Genomic DNA, 22,383 nt, shown 5'->3' on the forward strand with positions numbered 1-22,383 from the left:
GTGGGGTAACACTCCGATGGACGAGGCTGTGCACTTCGGACATCATGATGTAGTGACCATACTGCAGGATTACCACAACAAGTACAGCCCACAGGAGACCACGGCCGCCGGGGAGAAGGAGACCGCCGAGAAGAACCTGGACGGCATGTTGTAGTCCACCAACAGGGCCAAATCACATGTGTTTGTGTGTGTGTGTGTGTGTGTGTGTGTGTCTAATTCTGAAAATCATCAGACCAGTATAACCAGTGTAGATAAGTGATGTGTTAGTGCAGCTCTGGGTGTTCATAGTAAAAAATAGTTTCAGTCAGCAGTGCTGTGGATTTCACTCCAGACGTGCTGCCAGGGTCTGTTTGTGTTTTATGTACAAGTGTGTAAGTATGGATGGGGTGGGGGTGTGTGTGTGTTGGATACACACACCTCTGGCGCAGTTGCTGTGTGTGTGGGCTCATATTGTGCTGGTTTCTTCAGTCCTCAACAATAGGTATGTAGCCCTCCCCTTATCTAATGTGTGTTTTTCACACACAGACACACACTATACATGTATTTTTAGTGTATAATATACAGTGTACATTGATGTTAAAATGTACAATATTTTCACATATAGCTCTTTAATGATGTCGTTTAGATAGATAGAAACGCAGGAGTGAGTGCTCCGTAGAGTAGGATTGAGCCTCTGATCCTTTTCTTTAATCTACGTTACATTACTGTTCAGAAGTTTTTAATCAGTAATAAATAACACTGGGTTAGCTGGACATAAGAATGTTAAGAACATTTCAGAATTCTCATCAACTGCAATGCCAACAAAAATAGTGCAAACCTGTAAATAAATCCTGTAGAAAACTGTAGTGTATACAGAAACAGTTGTGATAACGTCCAGAATGACATTACAATAAAATTTATATTCACAGTAGTTAAGAGTTCTAGAGGATATTTAAGAAAAAAAGCTCTAACACCATAAAATATGTAGAATAAAATCATCAGGTAGTATTAAGTTGTAATTAAACAAATTTCCAGAATAACAGTGACCTCCAAAATAAAGTTTTGATAAAATTAATCTCTTAGAATGCAGGATCATCAAATGTAACATCTACACTAAAGTTCTAATGAAATATGTATTTATTTATTAGGTTCTAATAACATTAATATCCAGTGTTTAAAGTTCTAACAACATTGATATGAGGGATGCACGATGTCAATGGAATGATATGGGTATCAGTTGATAATATTTTTTTTTTAAGAATAATCGGCTGATGTTTAGATGTTTGAAACCATTGTTTGATATTTATTACATCTCGGAAAAGGATCAAGCGAAGCTGGCTGCACTGCTACAATAGGCCAACACTGGCTTTTAAAATCCACTGATTTAAACTATTTTTTTTATTTATTTTTAATTAGTTTCAATAGATCTTTTGTTTTATTGAACCTGTTGATTTAAAAAAGACAGGGCTACTTTAAAATCCACTTATTTAACCCTTGTGTGGTGTTCGTGTCTGTGGGACCCGTTTTCATTTTTCATCAAATGATACTAAAAATATATTTTTTCTAACTCAAACTCATTGGCATTGGCTCATTTTTTGAGCCACACACATTTATATTACATACAGTATGTTTGGCCAAGAGCTAATAAACACTGCTTCATTTGTCAATTTGAACCTAAACAAATTTTCTACTCATATCTTGAGTTTAATTCATTTTCTTTTACATTTTATTAAAAAACTAATAAAAAAAGAGTAGCACTTTTTGAAAGAAATGTAACATAAGAAAGGTAAAGGGTAAATTTTAACCATGTAAGCTGTTTATATTGCTTGCAATTTAGGTGAAGCGAGCATGTGTAAAGCATTTTAATGTAAAATTGCTTAATCTTGCTGAATTAAATACAAGTAACAAAGTAAACGAGTAACAAAAATATGAACACCACACAAGGGTTAAGCCAATTTTCTTCTTTAGTCTTAAAAGATCTATTGTTTTATTTAACCTGTTAATTTAGTAAAAGAGGGTTTAAAGCTGTGAACTGTCTACTAAGGACCAGGTAGCCAACTAAATATGAAAAACAAAAAATGTAAAAACTAATTTCTCAGGAGAAGTCTCTTTAGTATATACATGTATTTATTGGCATCATCAGATATATACATGTTTAATATTAGAAATCGGCATCAGCCCAAAATTCCCACATCAGTGCATACCTAATTAATATCAGTGTGAAGTTCTAACAACATTAATACATAGTGTAAAGTTCTAACAGCATTAATATCCAGTATGAAGTTATATCCAGTAATAAAATTAACATCTAGAATAACATTCTATTAAAAGTAACATTTTAATATTTTCTAGTTAATAATTATTTTGTAATAAAGTGGATATGAAAAATTATATTCTGACAAAAATGTTAAAAATGTCGCTCTGTGTTTTATGTGCATGCTGCACAATAAAACTGTTCTTCAACCCAATAAAAAGAAAATAGACAGAAAAACAAGTAGAAAAATCCCCAGACTGATGTCAACCTGTAAATTAGGATTTATGGCCTTGTCCATCTTGGCCTGCGACCGCCCACTGCAGTGCTGTGGAGGAAGTGTTACATTACTGTTAACCAATCAGAAGCGAGACGTTATGTCATGAATATTTCTGAGTAAGAGCCGAAATTCACTACTCCACCCAACTGAATCAGCCTGAGTCTCTTATATTTTTCCAGAGCTGTACATTAAATGAGACCTTTAAGTTCTGAATATAACATTTTAAAATACCAAACAAATTCTAATAACCAAACTATTGTGCTGTAAACTTTTGAACAGTAGTGTTTAGACTAGTGGAGTGAACGTGAGGACGACTGCAGTGTTTTGTTTGCCTTCTGAATGGTTTAAGTTGAAATATTTTGATTGTATGGAAATATTTGCACTAGTTTTTGTGTTTGTGGTGGTGGCCAGAATGTTTTTAGGGACCAGCTATTTTCTGTTGCAGCAGCTGCTCATACAGAACTTGTCGAGTGTGAAGGCAAGAAAAAACACGAGACAAGAAAATGTTTTTTTTGGTAACAGTTATTTTATTTATTTATTATTTTTTATGCATTTATTTATTTATTTATTTTTGTAAGGGATGTATATCGAACATGATAACACAGAGTAGTTTTTCCCTTATGAACTTTTAATAATAAACTTGTAAATGCCTGGATAGACTGAGGAGACGTGTTCAGGTAGAAAGGTGCCCCTTTCAGTCCAGGCTGAAAATGTTTTACTGAATTTTCAACAGAAAATATACATTTTAACTTGAATGAAAATATGTATTCATATGTAACTATGATGCATATTGAAATATTGGAAATATTGATTTTGTGTAAGCAGAAAAATCTCCTCAGAGTACCGCAGGCATCCATCAAAACCCACTACCAGTCTGTGAAAGTCCCCAAGAACCCTCCAGAAGAATTACATTAATCAGGTTGTTGTAAATGTTATTAAAAAAAATACATAAAACAAAAACATTATGTAGACTGGAGCACAGAAATACGACGAGCACAAGAAGCTTAACTGTATCAAAGTGATTTTCTATTACAAAACACTGAAATTGCTACTTGAGTACTGTGTGTGTGTGTGTGTGTATATATATATATACACGTGTGCGTGTGTATGAAAGTGTGTATGTATGGGTGTGTAAGCATTTGTGTTAATCTTGTGAAAGCCAACAATTATTCATAGAAAATTACAATGACCCAAGAAAAAAAAAAAAACAACGGAAAACTAAACTAAACCCACTTCCACTGTAAACTCCGCCCCCTTTAGCTGTAGGTCCGTTTTAGTGATTTCTCTGTTTAAACTGGTGGTAAAATTCAGATCTGTTTGAACCGGTGTATTATGAATGTATTATATTATATCTTGTCTTTGTTTTTACCGTGTTGCTGTTCCAGGCTTGTAAACTTGTGTTACAAAAACTGCACTAAATATTTATTTCACTGATTAAATCACTAATAAAGTGAAGCTTCAACACACCTGATTTATCTGGAGTAGCTTGTCTGGGGATCTGGAAATTAGGGGCCAGATTCACAAGAGCTGAGAAAATTATGAGAAAACTTTTTACCAAAAAAAATAGAGATTTTTTTTTAGAAGAAGGTTTTAGAGCTTATAATATGTGACGATTTTTATTATTAAGAGTTTAAATTAATTTTTACACACTACGGACATAAGAAAAATTAATTAAATAAATTAAAAAGTGTTCTGTTCAGCACTATTTATCATGCTTGGTATTGGTTTACTCAGTTTACTACTTCTTCCCAAACAATACGTTACAAGTATAGTAATGTTGGCTGAGATAAATTCACATTAGCTTCTGTTTCTTTACCATACCTACCATTTCTCTGTAGATTTTACTCTTGTGATTGCGGAGCACTACTGATGTAAATTTATGACTAGAACAGCACTGCTGAAATACAGAGTAACAAAATAAATTTAAAACCTGAGAAAAACAATATTCAACGTTGTTCAATATTCGATTAGCCTTCAGCCAAATGTTTCATTTTGTTCAGTTTTGGCCACAATGTTAATTTCAGTGCAAATCTATTGTTTAATTAAATCAATTCTAAATGGTTAAAAAAATAATAATAAATTGATGATGTATAGACATTTTATATTCTTATTAAATCGCATGTATGTCATTGTTTCGTAAGATTGGAAATACTTTTCCTTAATTTCCTTAATTGATAAACAGTGCTTTAAACATTAAAAAATATAAAAATTCTCTAATACAACTATTTATGCTAATCACTTTAGAGGCTGAGGTGATACAATCAGGTCATATAAAATATAATCTACTATTAAAATGTTTACATAATAAGTGCATACTTTAAATTAGGCTAAATTAAGAAGTGAATTACTCCCTTAAAGTCTTTCCACAACATTTCTAATGGATTAAGGTCAGGAGTTCACCTTAAACATTTTAAAACACTACCTTTATGCTCAGTAGAAGACTTGTGTGCTTAGGGTCATTGTCTTGCTGCATTACCCACATTCTTTTGGGATTTATCTCACTGACAGATGTGCAGAAAAAATAATAATTTATTTCTTATGATTTTTTTTTTGTGAATCTGGCCCTTGAGAATTAGTTTTTTTTTTTTTGGTTTGAGAATTTTGTTTAAAAGCAGTGGCTAATCATATTAGCATAAAATTCATAGCTTTTCTGGTAACTTTAACCACTATTTAGATTTAGCAGCTAAGCGGTTAGCCTCAACAAGCCACTGGTATTGGTGCACAGTGACGGCAACTTTGGCATTCATTTCACTGCAAATCTGAGCAGAACAGAATCACAAGCACCATATATGGTTAAAAAGATACTATTTCTATAACCCCCCCCCCCCCCCCCCCCCCCCCCCCCCAAAAAAAAAAAGAAAAGAAACAAAACACCCAAGGTGTCTGCTCAACAGTAGACTGAATAGCTGGGGTTAAAAGTGCTAATATGTTTCAGCATCAGGTAAGTGCTAAAATAAGTGAAGTCCATCTGATTCCCTCAGCTGTGAACTTGTGAAACTGTTACAGTGTTTCCTGTAGGTCTGCTTTTTATAGCAGGTTATAACTTATTTATTTAGATTTTATTGTGGGGATACAAAGAAAAACTGGACCTCAAGGTGACTATTTCATCAGTAAGTATGGAGGGAGGTTCGCTCTGTCCACTCAGCAGGCTTCTGAAAGACCACGGCAAAGCTGTACAATAAAGAGGGAAAAGTGTTACAGTTAGACATGGAAAGCAAAGATTTAACAGACTTTTATAAAGAATTTTATATTTTCTCTCCAATTTACATGGCCAATTACCCAACCCACTCATTAGGACTCCCAATATCACTAGTAATGCCCCAACACACCCAACACAGCATGTGTTAGTGAAGACTAACACATGCTTCCTCAGATACATGTGAAGTTAGCCACCGCTTCTTTTCAAGTTGCTGCTGATGCAGCATTGCCGAGCAGCATCACAGTGCAATCGGAGGAAAGCACAGCGACTCTGTTCTGATACATCAGCTCACAGATGCCCTGTGCTGTGGACATCACCCTAGGAGTGATGTGGGGAGAGAGCGCCATCTACCCACCCAGAGCGAGCAGGTCCGATTTTGCTCCCTCTGAGCTCCAGCAGCTTAATGGCAAAGCTGCATGAGTGGGAGTTCGAACCTGCGACCTCCCGCTCACAGTGGCAGCGCTTTAGACCAAACAGACTCTTAATATGACAGGTTTAACATTAATATATTCATTACAATACCTCTCCAAGGGCTTTGTTCAGATCTCCATTCTGGGAAAAGAGAATAAATACAGCAAATAAAGGTTTAGGATAAAAATTAAAATCCATTCTCATAAGTAAATGTAAAGTGCTTAGTATGAAGTATCAGTGTACTGTACAGTACTGTAAAAAACACCTAAAAACCACAGACTTAAATGTATTTTATTGAGATTTTAACTGATAGACAAACACAAAGTAGATGTAAACACACAATGGTGAAGTGGAGCGAAAATGATGCATGGTTTTCAACATTTTAATCAAATAAAAATCTTTAAAATGTGACATGCAAAAGTACTCAGCCCCCAAATAAAATCCAGTGCAGTCAATTGCCTTCAGAAGTCACAGAATTAGTTAATAGATTCTAGCTGTGTGTAATTTAGTATCAGTATAAATACAGCTGTTCTGTGAAGGTCTCAGTGATATTTTAGAGAACACTAGTGAACAAACAGCATTGTGAAGACCAAAGAACTCACCAGACAGATCAGAGATAAAGTTGTGGAGAATTTTAAAGCAGGGTTAGGTTATAAAAACATATCCCAAACTTTAAACATTCCAAGGAGCACTGTTTAATCCATCATCCTAAAATAGAAAAAGTATTCTACAATGGGAAACCTACCAAGGAATTAGGGCTGCACGATATATATATATATATATATATATATATATATAATCTCGCCGATATATATTGCCAGAAAAAAAAAATCCAATATTGTGCAGCCTTAGTTGAGGTACTATAAATATATATATAGATATATATCTAGATATATATCTCGATTTTAACACAGTTAGTGACATTATTAGCCGGTAATGCACTGTAAGCGAAGCTCTCCATATATTACCGCCTAGCAACGATGCAGCACTTTCCAACAAATACAATTTCACTATATACACCACTGGGGGGTGCTGGATCCCACAGGCACAGTGCAGAAACGCCACATATCCAATAAACGGACATGGCGAAAAAGCCCAGTGATTCAAAAATACGCATTTTTACACACATTATCAGCCACAGATATCAGGTTAAGAGTTGTTATGACATTTCCAGTTAATATAGGGTATTTTAAACTGAATGTAAATCTTTTAATCAACACAGATTTCTCTCCTGAAAAACATTGACAGTACGCTTAGATTTCCACAACTTTGACTGAAAAGGCCGATAATGCAGAGCTTACAGCGCAGCTACAAGCAGAGCAGCAACGGAACTATTTTAACTCACGTAGTGTTTATAACCAAACACATCACATTTTCTTGTCCTGTTTAACTTAAAATCTTTCAATAAACAGTTATAATGGAACTGTGGTATAATCGCAATAATACTCTCGAGGTTCGTGCTATAATGTGTAATATTGGCACTGCTGTGATGCTGTTGATTAAAAAATTTAAATGTAACGTATTGTTGCTTTTTTTGAATTCAAAAACATCATGGACAAGCCCACACATGGCGAGCCGAGAGATCCTGCACGGCGACATGCGTTTAATAAAAGTGCCAGTGGACAAGTACCATGAGTCCGCGCTTTAGAGTCAGCCGATCACGCAAAACCCGAGGAAAACAGCAAAACAACAATAATCGGGCCTTTAAATGGGCTTTTAAAAGCTAAATATAAGCATTTGTCTTAAATTAAAACCATGATTTCGAATTTAACTGGAAATATCTGCGCAAGACTGAGCCGGACTGAGGTGCGTCTACCAGTGCATTTACAAGCATGTATTCAGCCATGTGGACACCATGCAGTTATCCGTGTTTACTCCCGACCCAATGACCCTAAACATACATACAGGTTTAGATCAAAGAATATTCATGTGTCAGTTCTGACCTAAATCCCTTTGAGAATCTGTGGCAAGACATGAAAACTGCTTTATTATCTCAGTCTGTATATGCACAAAGCTGGTAGAGATATACCTAAAAGTCTTGTCGCTGTAATTGCTGTGAAAGATGGCTCCACTAAGTAATGATAATGGGGGGCTGATTAATTATTTGATTAAAAATGTTCATTTTCATTCCACTTCACAACTGTGATACTCTGTGTGGATCTATTACTTAAAATCTCAATAAAATAAATTAAATCTGTGGTGGTAATGTGTTAAAGATCACTTTAAAAACAATTATTCCCTGTAATGTTAAGTGATTAGTCGTGTTCACTGTGGTGAAATATACTGGAAAGATTACTGTAGTAATGTACAGTGTAAAGTACATTTCATCTTGTTCGTATTTATTGCTTTGAAGTAAATGGATATATATTAGCAAACTGTAGGAGGAGGGTAGTGGTTTCTGAGATTTCATTTTGACCTTCATACTGACCATTCGTTCCAGCTCCCCGTATTCCTCTGGAGACAGGGGCATCATGGTGTCGTTGTACTCCTGCGGTTTCCTGCAATAACAACAAACTTACGTTAAAAAACGTTCTGAATTTCTTTATTGTGATTGTGAACTTTTTCACAGTTTTCCACATGCATTTTCCAGGATGTTAAAGGTCTTGTTTTAAAGGGTCATTTAATTTGAATAGCTTAACTATAAGTGTCAGAATATAGGGTCCTAGAATTCAAGTACATATGTATATTTATAATAATAATAATAATAATAATAATAATAATAATAATAATAATAATAAAATAATAAAATAGGCTCCATTATCAGTTAAAATTGTTCCATTGCTGCTCTGTTTGTAGTTGTGCTGTTTGGTTTGTAAGCGCTGCATCATTGCTAGGTTACCTGTATGTGGTGGAGTAATATATGGAGAGCTTCAGTTACAGTGCATTACTGGTTGATAATGCCACTAATAGAATGCCTCTCAGCCAATCACACTGCAGGAACTGTGTTATAATTTACATTTATTTTGTTTCAAATAGTATACTATATAAGTTCAATGTTTGATATATTGCCAAGAATATCGTTATCAAAAACCCCTGAAATATTGTAATATATGGTAGTGGGTTGGGAAACATGGTCAGCATGGTCTCTACACATTTAATTAGGAGCCTGAGGTCAGCAAAACACTTGGCATCTACAAATTGTGCAGCAGTAGAGAAAGAAAAAAAACTTCTTATGTAACCTACTGTGTTTTTATTAAAGATAAGCTGTTACTTCAGTAATATCTTTTATTGGCTGCTGGTGGAGTCGGTTCAGACTCAAGTTTTAGTGAAGAGTTTACACAAACAGATTCCACACAAAATGGGGTAAAAAAACTGCTTTAGCAGGACATTGCTGCCTGGAAAACTGTAAGTTAGAATGCAGATGTGACTCACATTTCAGAGACGGAGATGAGGGTCGTGCTGATGTATCCTTCATCTTGCTTCTTATCCACGTCCATTGGCTCATGTTCTAAAAAGAGAGATTACAGTAACTGAGGCTTTATGGAATTTTCAAATAAAGGGCACAGTGGTTTATTACTTTTTTTATTACATTATTTTAATTATATTAATTAAAGTCTGCCCCTAAAGCCTGTAAATTATTGTTTAATAAATAATGCAAAGAAAAAAAAGTTCATATTCATAAAGTTTTAAGAGTTCAATAAAGAAATCAATATTTGGTGGAATAACCCTGGTATTTAATCTCAGTTTTCATGCATCTTGGCATGAAAACCACCAGTCTTACACACTGCTTTTGGATAATTTTATGCCTTTACTCCTGGTGCAAAAATTCAAGCAGTTCAGTTTGGTTTGATGGCTTGTGATCATCCATCTTCCTCTTGATTATATTCCAGAGATTTTAAATTTGGTTAAAATCAAAGAAACTCCTAATTTTTAAGTGGTCTCTTATTTGTTTTCCAGAGCTGTATATATAATCCCATTGATTAAATAATTCCAACTTATTTTAAGTTTTCATTTTAGTATTTAGATTAAAATATTAATAGCCCATTTCAAAGAGTTCCTATGACAAAACAGGTTCATTGATAGCACTGGGGTATTTTCTGTTACACAATAATGAGGGTTAGAAGGTCATCTGTTTTTTAAAGTGCAGAAAAAAATGTCAGTGTGAGAGGAGCACTTACTGTCAGTGGGTTTGGAGTAGTACTTGCGGAAGGCCTCGTCTTTATGGATGGCAGGATACAGGAACCGCAGTGGGTCTTCGGGAACATTATCAGCTGCCATCACTCGGTAGTTCCTGAGGATGTCGGGGAGCGAGACTGCAGACAGCTCTTTTTTAGTGTACGGTTCTACTGACCGGATCTGGGGCTCGTCTGTACACACACAGAAACACAAAACAGTTTTAAAAAGTCAGTTTAAAATTGCAGTAAAAGATAAACCTTTCTTGCATTCAAGTATAACAAGGTATTCTATTCTTACGACACAAGCTAGAGACTGCCATCTCTCCCATAGCCTTCTCCATATTCACAGAATTACATACACTTTAGCCAGCGTAATCTTCCAGTCACTAAGCATTTATAATGGAGGTTGCAAATGAACAGATTGTGTGTTTCTTCCTACCCCTTTTCACCTGAAACATTGCACGCTGCACTGCATATGTTTCTGAGTTCACCCAAGGTGCTTTTCCACCAGCATGGTGCCGGTGCTGGTGACAGGTTCCCGAGCGGTTCTTTGCGTTTCCACTGCAAAATCACAGGTTCTCGCCCAGAAAAGCCGGTTCTGTTCTGGGCCCACAATCTTGCTGGTCTGGAACCAGCGAACCTGTGACGCGAGCAGCCAAAAGACAGGGTGTTGAAGCGTCTCCGGGGCAAAGTTGTCTAAAAACCTCACCTCCGTTCACAGCTCAGAGCAGCAGAAGCAGTTTAAATTAATAAAAATGAATCAACAGTGGTCCACTGAGGATAGCAGAACAAGTTTCAAGAGGAGCTCGGGTTCTGCCATGTTGTTTTCAAATCGCCCCCCCCTCCTCCCCCGACTTCTGTTGACGCCCACATTCACATACATAGTGAGTGACTCCTTAAAGCAGTGGAAACACAGGCCAGTTTTTAAAAGGTTCAAAGGAACCGGCTCTGGCGCCAGCACCAGCACTTTGTTGGTGGACAAGAGGTACCAGTGTACAGACTTGTGAGAGATACTGGACTCACATCTGAGGTCCAAATAACTGTCATAAAAGCTCACTGCTTCAACATTAGTTTGTACATCTCAAATATTGAGCCAGATGCTGCCTGTCACAATCATCACCTCCTACTACACAGTCCACTGTGAGTGGAAAAGCCTTTTATTACAAGTCACAGGTTCATATCTGACAATGTGGATCAATGAACTGATATTAAATGCTGAAACAAAATGGAACGTCCATTTCGAACCGTATTTTAGAGATCTATATGCGTCTGATGGTTTGACTGTTGTATGCATTGTATTAAGTCAGTGGTGCACCAGTGTTTTCCGTTGCCAAGATACCAATATGCCAGAAATGTACATGAACAAATCTCATTTTAAAAACACCACACACATCATTGTACATACAGTATTGTGCAAATGTTTTAGGCACCTGTGGGAATTTCAGTAAAGTAAAGCTTCTTATCTGTGAAGTAAGTGTTTATTAGCTCAGTAAAACACTAAATTAGTATTACAATAAATACAAACAGCAAATTTACAAAAAGCAGAGCTTTTACAGCCCTGTTTTTATTAAAGCATCTTCTAATCTCTCCTCCTCATCTGAGTTTAATAGAGTTATTTCTAGTTCTCATCATATTAATCAGCACCTGGTTTGGTAAATTGGTAAATTTGGTAAATCAGGTGAGCTGCTGATGGAACTGAACATAATATACACATGCTGGCTGAGGAGCATCCAGGAGAAATCTGGAACTACACTTTTTCATCTGTTTAAATCATATGTGGTGCTTTTTTGTATATGCTGTATATTCACAAGTGTCTTTGATATTTTAACAGCATAGGCGGGAGGTGAGAGATGGAGTGTAAGATAGCAATGAGCACCACAACGTAGTTTGTGCAGGGTGTAAGATAGGGCCCTTTAAAATAATTCTTTTCATACTGCTATCTCATGACTTTTGGCATGTCAGTGTTAACACACAGAGCTGTACTGTGGGCAGGACACTGGTGCGTCTTACCATTTGAGTGTTCCACCCAGCTGAAGGTGATGGCTCCGTCTCGGTTGCTCTCGCTGAAGCGCAGAAGAAACGTTCCCTGAGCTTTATCATTGAGTAGAGCTTTAGTTCGGTCCTTTGTCACGAAGCCCATTATATACCTGATAAAACAGATCAAAAACACATTATACAGAATACAGCAAGAGAGAGACAGATAGAGAGGAACATTGAGAGAGTGGGGATAACTAGTGGTGGGAGAATCCCAATATAAATAAATCTGCAGTGTGTGTAGTTTTTTACCGTCTTACAATTATAATTGTGGAGAGCTTTTAATCCAGTATGAATCTGCAGTGTGTTTAGTTTTCACAGACTTACAATACTAAATGTGGAGAGTTTTTAATCCAGTATGAATCTGCAGTGTGTGTATTTTTTACAGGCTAACAGTAATAATTATGGAGAGTTTATAATCCACAGGTAATATATGACAACCAACTACACAGAGTTTTAGTTTGAGAAAAGTATTACCCTTCATCCCACAGGCACTGCAGGTGTCGTTTAATCAGGTCAAGGATTCCCTCAATCCACAGCCAGAAGGTGAAGTTCTTTTCACTGCCACCCTGAACCAGTGCACACACCCCCACAAACATCAGTCATATTAGTGGAGCAGTCATGGAGCTTCCAAAAAAGTAATTATATTGTGTGTGTTTGCGTTTGTGTTGTTGTTTGTTGGTGGTACACACCTTGCAGAATTTATTCCAAGGAACCTGAGCCTCTGGATCTTTCATTGCTTTCGGACCTGTGTGACAATCACACACAAACATTAACTAAATCAACCAAACTGTTGCAGAGGTGGACGCAAATGCAAGTATATTCACCTTTTAAAAAATATTAAGAGACCACTTCAGTTACTGAATCAGTTTCTCTGATTTTGTTATTAATAAGTTTATGTTTGAGTAAAATAAACATTGTGGTTTTATTCTATAAACTACAGACAACATTGGTGTCATGCGTAATGTGCTTTTAGATTAATATTTGTTTATAAAAGAACCCCTATAACATTTTGATGTAACAAGTAAATATTACATTCTTAAACCTTTCATTCCACTTATCCATAAAACAAAAAAATCACTGTAAAAACAGCCTGTTTTAAATTGCAAATATCAACTCATTTGCATACCTACTTTTACGTGTTCTATTCAAAAAGCCTGGGACTGACCTGGCAAAACCTCAGTCTGGGATGTTACACTTACTTGGCCATAATTAACATCTACAGTATCCACACTCACCCAGCAGTTTATGTCCCAGCATGCTTAGCTGCTCCGCATTCAGGCCTCTCTTAGTAATGGAGGAGAACTGCCAACTCAGCACCTCAGACAGCTGACCCCAACTGACTGAAGGAGGGTTCACGAAGAATGCGAGATTCTGGAAAGAGAGAATTAAAAGGAAGAAGTGGAAAAGGATTAAAGCACACAATATAGTGGAAAAGTGTCATATTTTATATTCTGTGGAGCCAATACTGATTATCCATTTAGGTGTATCAATCATCAGGTTAGTTGTTATGTATAAAATAGTGGTGTTTTTATTTACTGTGCAGTTGTTGTAATTGGATTAATCATCATTGATTTATAAGAGTTTACAGACCTGCAAATCTTGAAAAAATTACAAAGACAAAATGCAAAATCAAACAATATAAATCAATACTTTTTCGTACTTTAAAACATGGAACTGTACAAGCTGACTAGGAGGTCAAAATGCGTACCTGTTAAGCACAATTCGCACCATATTTTTCACACTATAAGGCGTACTTAAAAAAAATTAATTTTCTGGTGCGCCTTATGTATGATTTTTATCAGTCAGGTTTTAAGGAGCAGTTAAGCCACTCTGCTGAAGTACAGAGTTATACAGGAGTTTCAATGAAGTTTCTCCAGCACTGCTAGAGCAGCATTAGCATCACCCGCTAACCGCACTTGCCTTTTCCCTGTTCAGAGGTGAGTATTATCAGCCTGTTGCCTGCTCTTAACCCCGGCTAGCACTGCTGGAGCTGGTAGCCGCTAATGCTAATGCTCCAGCCTTAGTGCTGGAGAAATTCAGTAATCTAAGCTTACTGTAAATAAACGGAAGCACTTTACTCACCTAAATAAACAGTTTTAGGAGATAAATCTGTGTAGATTAACAACCAGCACAAAGTCTTTTTAGTATGGTTTTGTTTACTTAGCTTGGCTTTACTTAACTTAGTTAGCTAAATAGAATCTTAGTAGTATGAATAGATTCAGTTTCTCAGACCAATGTTATACCATATTTAATTATGATTCCCTTCCCAACACTGCTATTTAGTCCAATACTTGGGTTTAATAAATCTTTGAGCTTCAATCTTGAGGTTTTAATTGAGCTGGCGACTTCCTTTATGGTGTTATTACACTTGGTAAGTCACAATTTTATCCATCAATCAAATCAAATACGTTGCACTTTCAGCTGAGCTGCAATTTTATCCACTACATGTAATTATACATGTAAACACTGCAGTATCTGCTGTTAGTCCGTCATTTCTCTTCTTAGAGCAGAACTGAAAGAGGACCAACTTCCAGCACTCGACTGGTTTGAGGTTCTGTTGTTTTGATAGTGCAGCTTACCTTGGGGTCGGATGTCAGCATGTTGTACCACAAGATGGATGCCCAGCCACATGGCAGCTGACTGACATTCGAGATTACCACAATGGGGAGGGAGGTTGTCTGGAGAGAAAAAAAAGAGACAGAGAGAACAGCACTGAGTGAAAAATGTTTGCAAGAGGAAAGGAAACTTGCTGTGGTTTCTGATCAGCTGAAATACTGTTAGCTTCAGTCTTTTATGAAGGTTTGTGATTTGGCAGATCTGCCCAAATCGCATCATAAATGTGCTTGTAAAAGCTAATTGTGGCTAAATGTTTTTCTTCTTTGCAAAAGACCTCTAGTTCTTAGTTCTGGCATATTCCTGGATTTAATATACATCCACAAAGCATATAGAGGGTATGCACTGAAATCCATTAGAAGAGCCAATGGTCGGCAACTCTGAGTGGTCCAGTGGGCTAAGTGATCAGGAGATTGCCGGTTCAAGTAGCTTGCCATTCGGCTACCAGAGCCCCAAGAGAGGACAATTGGCCTTGCTCTCTCTTGGTGGGTAAATGGAGCTCTCTTCCCTCATCACTCCAAAGGATGATGTCCGCAGCACAAGGCGTCTGTGAGCTGATGTATCGGAACCAAGTGTTGGGGTATCACTAGTGATATATTGAGCCAATGTTTCACAGTCTTGGTCCTGGAATACCACGGTCCTACTGCAAAGCCTGAAAGCATGCACTTTCAGTTGTTAGATTTCAGTTCATTCTGTAAACTGAAGCAATATCCAGATGCTTCTCACATCTTCAGCTTTCTGCAGTCTGTAAAATGGAAGCTTTGATTTAGATTTTTTCAGGAACCTGTTTGTCAGATCAGATCTTTTCTTTTGTGTTTTCACTGTGATTACATTAAACGCTAATTCTGCCACTCATTCTGTAGTTTGCCACTCACTGAGCGTAACCACATTGATTTTTCCCAACTGTAAGATCAACTGCAGACATTCTGTAGGTCAGGGGACTGACTGTGAGGGTCATTCCAAAAGCTTTCGAAAAGTTAGTGTCTCGTCCAATGACTGGAGAAAACATGAATCCTTCTGTTTTACAGAAACTAAACCAAAATTGTTCACCATGTTGTCAAAACAGAGCCCAATGCTATGCATTTTACTTACATCAAAGTTAATGACGAGTCCAGACCAGCAAAGCTCTGCCTCAAAGGTGAAAGAGTGGAGCTCCTCAGTTACGATCAGTGGACCCTGTCCCATAAAAATACACACAGCCATTTATACCATTACCAAGCCAGAAGCCAACATGTATAGTAATATTTAAAAGTGAGGGTGTAATAATTTATTATTATTATTATCATTATTATTATGATTACAAACACTGTCACCACAGTGACCTAAATATTGGTGTAATTAAGCAAAAAGTATGAATTTTACTTGATACAAATAAATGCATTTTTGAATATAGTAACACAATATTAATAAAATAACACACTTTTACAATGTGCCAACTAAACCTAATAGGGGTGGGTGATATGGCCCTAAAATAATATCAGAATGATACTCATGGCGATATTACAAAACAATTAATTAAAAAAATATTACACGAATGCACTACTGCAACAAAATAAAAATGAAATTTAATGTAATTATTATTTTTATTATGATATGATATGGCACATCCCTAATAGCGTTTTTAAAAAATACAAGAATTTTATCAGACTTGTAACAGAAGTCAATAATCCAGAATATCATGATACTAATAATGCAGTCCAAATATCTCCAATGTAAATATGTGCAGGATAGGCAGGACCACTAAGAACCACTGATGTCTTACTGTCTTACCTCATTTGTCCGGTTTCCAGCGACTTTCTGTTCTTTCAGTTGCTGTTTTAGGAGAAAAAGGAAGATGTTTCAGAACAAAAACTCTCTTTTCCTTTCTTTAAATTAAATTGTGTAAAAAAAAAAGCACACTGTATGTTAAGTCTGTTTTACCAGATGTCGGAATTCTGCAGCCATCCCAATCGACTCCTCCATGTTCATCACCTTCATGTTGGTTCCAAGAATATTGAACTTCCGGAAACTAAAGATATGAATGTGATAACAGGTCAACCAGAATTCTGACAATGTTTTAGTAGGATATTTACAAACTATACTCACTGTTCATCTTATTAGCTCAACTGACCACATAGAGGCACTTTGTAGTTTTGTAGTAATTACAGGCTGTAGACAATCCGTTTCACTTCTTTTTAGCGTGCAGACTAATCGCTAACCACTAACTAACTGCTAACAGGCTAACCGCTAACAGGTTAACCACTAACAGGCTAACCACTGACAAAGGTAACCACTAACAGGCTAACCACTGACAAAGGTAACCGCTAACAGGCTAACCACTGACAAAGGTAACCGCTAACAGTCTAACCACTGACAAAGGTAACCACTAACAGGCTAACCACCATCAAAGGTAACTGCTAACAGTCTAACCACTGACAAAGGTATGCGCTAACAGGCTAACCACTGACAAAGGTAACCGCTAACAGGCTAACCACTATCAAAGGTAACTGCTAACAGTCTAACCACTGACAAAGGTAACCGCTAACAGGCTAACCACTGACAAAGGTAACTGCTAACAGGCTAACCACTATCAAAGGTAACTGCTAATAGGCTTAAGCTAAAGCAGTTACCTTTGTCAGTGGTTAGACTACTAGCAGTTACTTTTGTTTGCTAACCACTAAGAAAGGTAACTGCTAAATAAGCTTACCCCTAACAGGCTAACAAGCCAACTGCTAACAGGCTAACAAGCTAACCGCTAACAAGTAAAAAAGATAACTGCTAAGAGGCTAAATCCTAACAAAGGTAACTGCTAACAGGCTAACCGTTAACAAAGGCAACCACTAATAGGCTAACCACTAACAAGCTAACCTCTAACCCTCTAACAGGTTAACCACTGACAAAGATAACTACTAACAGGTTAACCACTAACAGACTAACGGGCTAGTAAGCTAACCACTAACAGGACTTCAATAACAAGTTAATCAATAGCAGAGTAACTGCTAAGAGACATGCCACAAAGCAGAAATTTGGCACATCAGACACGTCATTCTCTTGAAATACCTTTTAAATATTTATTACGGCGATATACAGTATAAAAATCTTCGCTATGGTACAGTCTGTAATTATAGAACTACAGAGTGCTTCTACCTGCTCACTAGAGCTGACGAGACTGTGCAGTATACCACATATAACATACAGTATATTATATAGTATACAATAGGAAATGCTACAGTTGAAGAACACTACAGGTTAATGTGCAGTTTTGTCAACACATAGGATTGTTGTGTGTACGTAAAAATACAGTTTGGATCATACCCTTTCCTCTTCTCTGTCACGTCTCTGAAAAAACAAAACAGACACAGTGTCAACCTCAGCTCTTTGCATACTGAATGCATTAAAATAAAGGACTGAAAGCACCAAACACAAGGCATCTTATAGTCAGGCCTTCTCAAGCACTGGATGAGGACTAACGGTGGGCAGTGCAGCGCCCTCTAGTGGTCTGTATGCTATAATCTGCAACTCAAACCTGATTAAACATATTGGAGCTGTTTTTACTGTACACACTAAACAAATCAGGCTATACAAAGGAGTAATATGACTTGCAATGATTGCAGAACCCTGTCTTATAAGGTTCTTTACAGAACCATCTACAAAACATTTTCCACAAATGTAAAGAGTTTGTGATCTTTAATCTGTATTCTGTATTAAGCTGTTTACATTATTTATGAAATATGATTTGCCCTATTATTAGCTGGTCTTTCTGCTTAATGGCGGTCGTAGGACTGATGTTTCACTTACTTATCAAAGTGCACTTTTACTCTGACCATGTGGTTAAACTCCTGCAGTTTCACCAACAACCTGGAGAATCAAAACATAAACATAATGTGGCGTGAAGGAGGAAGGAAAACCAGCGAGACTCATTTCAGTGCTCTCTTGCTCTTTTTTATTTTGCTCTGAGGAGGGCACTAAGAGCTGGATTTACACAGAATTCCACCAGAAGTAGAATTAACTACAGCCACAACGCAGCTAACCCCACCCCCACAAACAGAGAACACACAAAGGGTGAGGCATTATACAAAACAACCACATTACTGATAACTTCATGAACAATACTAGAACAGTGGGGGGTGAACATGACATGAAACTCTGGGATAAACAGTAACATAAACACACCCAAATTTTTTTTTCTCCCAACAGGGTGGGGCTCCCATAATCCCTTCCGCCCCCCCCCCCTCCAGTCCCGACGCCACAATAAACATAAGTCAGTGATCAGTGAGACTGTTTACCTGTAAACAACTCTATATATCATTAGAATAAAGCAAAATAAACATAAAACCAGTGGTCAGTGAGAATGTTAACCGTAATTAACTATATATATATATATCATTAAATTAATTTAAAATAAACATAAAGTCAGCAGTCAGTAAGAGTGTCTACCTGTTAAAACCTATATAACAAGAATAAACCCAAATAAACAGAATTATTGATTGTTTATTGGTAAGGGATGTTTTACAGTGCTGTTCAAACACAAAAATATGGAATTATCAGAGTGTGTATAAACAGGCAGACTGTGTGTATAAGGGCAGAATGTGTGTAAGTGGGCTATGTAGGTGTGGTGTGTACCTGACTTTGAGAGTGAACAGAACTCCAGTCTTCAGAACTAGAGGCCTCTGAAGCTGCGTGGGCATGCAGGGCTGTCTCTCAACCACGATGGAGCTGCAAAACACACACACACCACCCTCACCATTACTGAGCAAACACTGTGCACACAGTTGTTACTCAGTTGTAGTTGCAAATAATGCACATAGTAAAGTGGGTGTAGTTGTAAATAATAATAGAGTAAATTGGTGGAATTACAAGTACTAAACTAAATCGTTACTACTGTATCATGGTTCGATACCGTTACCCAAACAATACTTTTTTTCGGTACCTTTTTCTAAATTCTAACCAAAAATACAAATAGCAATAATTATTCCACAAAACAGTTATTTAACAGTCAACATGAATAATCTCATTCTCATGTTCTTTTTGGAACAAAAACAATAAGCATGTTTATTTGTTGCGATTTATTAAGAACAAAAATAACAGCGAGCGAGAGATACACAGCGTGAGCATGCAAAAGAGAGAAAGAACAAGCCAGAGAGATTTTAGCACAGCAGCGGTGTGTTGACTGCGTTTCTGTGTGCGCTCTCCGTTTTTGTGCGCCAGGGTGCTGTCGCCATTGTTTTTACCGCACTGCGCACACTCTCTGTGTTGATGCATGTTTCATGCAAAGTCTTGCATAGGCACAAAATTCTTTTAGACCTTTTCGTACTCTGTAGTATTGAGACATTTCGGTTGTTACCTTTTTGGTATCGAATTTCAATACCCAGCCCTAACCATGGTGTGACTTACTTGGTGATGAGGGTCTTAAGGAGGGTTAGGGCCCTCTCCTCCAGCGTGCCCCTGCTGAGGGCGATTGGATCTTGTGTGTATGTGAATTTCTGCTCCAGCTCCAGAAGCTTCTTCAGCTGCTGACGCACCTGCAGCAAACACTCACCTACTGCTGTGAACCTGCACAACATAGAGAGAGAGGGACATCTGTTAACACACCTGTGTACTGCCTGTGTCTGAGTATTCCAGTATGAATTTGCAGTGAGTAAGTCTCTACAGTCCTACAGTAATACGGGGGTAACATCATTTAACACACCTGTGTACAAACTGTGCTTCTGATCCAATATGAATCTGTAGTGTGTATAGTCTTTACAGTATATTAGTATTAAATGAGTGATTCTATTTAATCCAGTATGAATCTGCAGTGTGTAGTAGTCTTTAGAGTATAACAGTAATAACTGCAGAGTGATCCAGTTTTACCCAGTATAAATCAACATCTATTTTTTGAAGTCTGACAGTAATACCTGTGGAGTCATTTGGAAACACTTTACAATAAGGGTCCCAAAAAAACTACTTACAACAATAATAAACATTGTAAAAGAGTTAAATAACACCTCAACTAATGATATATAATATATAATTATATTTTATGTATATAATTCTAATAATAAAACTACCACTAGTTTAGACATTCTTAAAAATACTTAATTTAGATGCTTAAATAATAATGAATTAAAACATTTATCAGTTATTATTCATATTGTCTTAACTAGTGTCAATTAATAATTATTTTACATATTCAGTTTGTATAGTTTGAACCCGTATTGTAAAGTGTTACCGGTTATTTTAATCAATTTTAAAGTATGCAGTGTGTAATAGTCTATACACTCTGAGAGTAATAAATGCTGACTGATAATACGGTGATATAGTATAAATCTGCAGTGTGTGCAGTTTTACACTCTGACAATAATAAATGCTGAGTGATTTTAATCCAGTTTGAATCTGCAGTACAGCAGTTTTTACAGGCTGTCAGTAAGTAATAAGTGCTGAGTTATGATAATCCAGTATGAACCTGCAGTTTGTGATAGTTTATACAGTCATATGGTAATTAGAGTGGAGGGAAATTAATCCAGTATAAATTTGCAGTGCAATAAACTCTATACAGTCTGATATTAATAGGTGTTAGTGATTTTATTCCAGTATAATACCAGTGTAATAATACCTGCATTCTGTGTAGTCTTTACAGTCAGACACAAATAAATCTGCAATGTATGCAGCCTCCACAGTAAACTGAAGGTGATTTTATTCCTGTTGTTTTAGAAGTATGACACTACTTACTGTTTACGTGATAATAATCCTGTATCATAGTCTATAAACACTGACAGAAATAAGTCCTAAACGATTATAATCCAGTATAAATCTGCAGTGTGCCTTTACATTCACAGAATCTAACAGAAATGTGCCCCTGGTCTCAATATGGCATATAAAAGGCCCAGTGTCAGTGTGCATGCATGCAGTTGAGCAACTTCCTCTGGAATTACACAATGTATTTAAAATCTGTTGCAATCTGTCAGAGACTCTCGTCTGAGATTGTGCAGAATTAATAGCACTGTCCTATCAAACTGCATGACTTTTAATCTTTTTATTATTTTAAGACAAAAAATTTAATTAATGAATAGCTGATTAAATAGTTATTTTCATGTCCAGTTCCACATTGAATGTTGGGCAAACAAGCATAACTGAGCCAGGTGTGTTGAGTATGGGAACATTTGCATAACTGATTTAGGTGTACGGGGAACAGTAGCATTCGAAGGTCAGGTATGATAGTGGAAGTAATGTACTTGCCACAAAACTAGCACACCTGATTTAATAAGTTTAATAAGTTTAATAAGTTTGCTGTTTGTCTTGTTGTGTGTGACTGTAAAGTATGTACAAATCTGACTGTAATCACACTTTAAACCACCTGTAAAGGTGGACTGGATCTGCCTGGCAAAAATAAGGGTTTTATGTGTTATTTTTCTGTTTGTCCAGACTATTAAAAATTTGGAAACAGTCTAGATATGCCAAAAATCTAATTTATTCTGGCAGTAAGAACATTACCATGTTTTGTACAAGTGTGTTGGGAACATTAGCTTACCTTGCTCAG

The 22,383-nt window shown here is 36.7% G+C and overlaps 2 protein-coding genes across 3 annotated transcripts in view; one reads left to right on the forward strand and one right to left on the reverse strand.

Annotated features, from left to right (window-relative positions):
• The window catches only part of glsa (glutaminase a), a 54,221-nt gene extending 50,245 nt beyond the window's left edge, over positions 1 to 3,976 (forward strand). For both annotated transcript variants that reach the window (XM_049471074.1, XM_049471075.1), the window contains exon 19: positions 1 to 3,976. In XM_049471074.1, coding sequence (XP_049327031.1) covers positions 1 to 154 — 154 coding nt within the window. In that variant the 3' untranslated portion in view covers positions 155 to 3,976.
• Positions 3,017 to 22,383, reverse strand: part of stat1a (signal transducer and activator of transcription 1a) — a 26,368-nt gene continuing 7,001 nt past the window's right edge. The window contains exons 9-25 of the mRNA XM_022665419.2: positions 20,259 to 20,417; positions 19,488 to 19,580; positions 18,663 to 18,722; positions 18,180 to 18,203; positions 16,806 to 16,893; positions 16,656 to 16,697; positions 15,978 to 16,061; positions 14,852 to 14,950; positions 13,508 to 13,643; positions 12,962 to 13,017; positions 12,747 to 12,838; positions 12,246 to 12,382; positions 10,239 to 10,427; positions 9,493 to 9,568; positions 8,549 to 8,618; positions 6,232 to 6,261; positions 3,017 to 5,681 (exon numbers count right to left, since the gene is read on the reverse strand). Of these exons, the coding sequence (XP_022521140.1) occupies positions 5,652 to 5,681; positions 6,232 to 6,261; positions 8,549 to 8,618; positions 9,493 to 9,568; positions 10,239 to 10,427; positions 12,246 to 12,382; positions 12,747 to 12,838; positions 12,962 to 13,017; positions 13,508 to 13,643; positions 14,852 to 14,950; positions 15,978 to 16,061; positions 16,656 to 16,697; positions 16,806 to 16,893; positions 18,180 to 18,203; positions 18,663 to 18,722; positions 19,488 to 19,580; positions 20,259 to 20,417 (1,465 nt within the window). The 3' untranslated portion in view covers positions 3,017 to 5,651. The remainder of the gene's footprint in view (positions 5,682 to 6,231; positions 6,262 to 8,548; positions 8,619 to 9,492; positions 9,569 to 10,238; positions 10,428 to 12,245; positions 12,383 to 12,746; positions 12,839 to 12,961; positions 13,018 to 13,507; positions 13,644 to 14,851; positions 14,951 to 15,977; positions 16,062 to 16,655; positions 16,698 to 16,805; positions 16,894 to 18,179; positions 18,204 to 18,662; positions 18,723 to 19,487; positions 19,581 to 20,258; positions 20,418 to 22,383) is intronic.

This window comes from Astyanax mexicanus, chromosome 23 (assembly GCF_023375975.1).
Source record: "Astyanax mexicanus isolate ESR-SI-001 chromosome 23, AstMex3_surface, whole genome shotgun sequence".
Lineage (NCBI taxonomy): Eukaryota > Metazoa > Chordata > Actinopteri > Characiformes > Acestrorhamphidae > Astyanax > Astyanax mexicanus.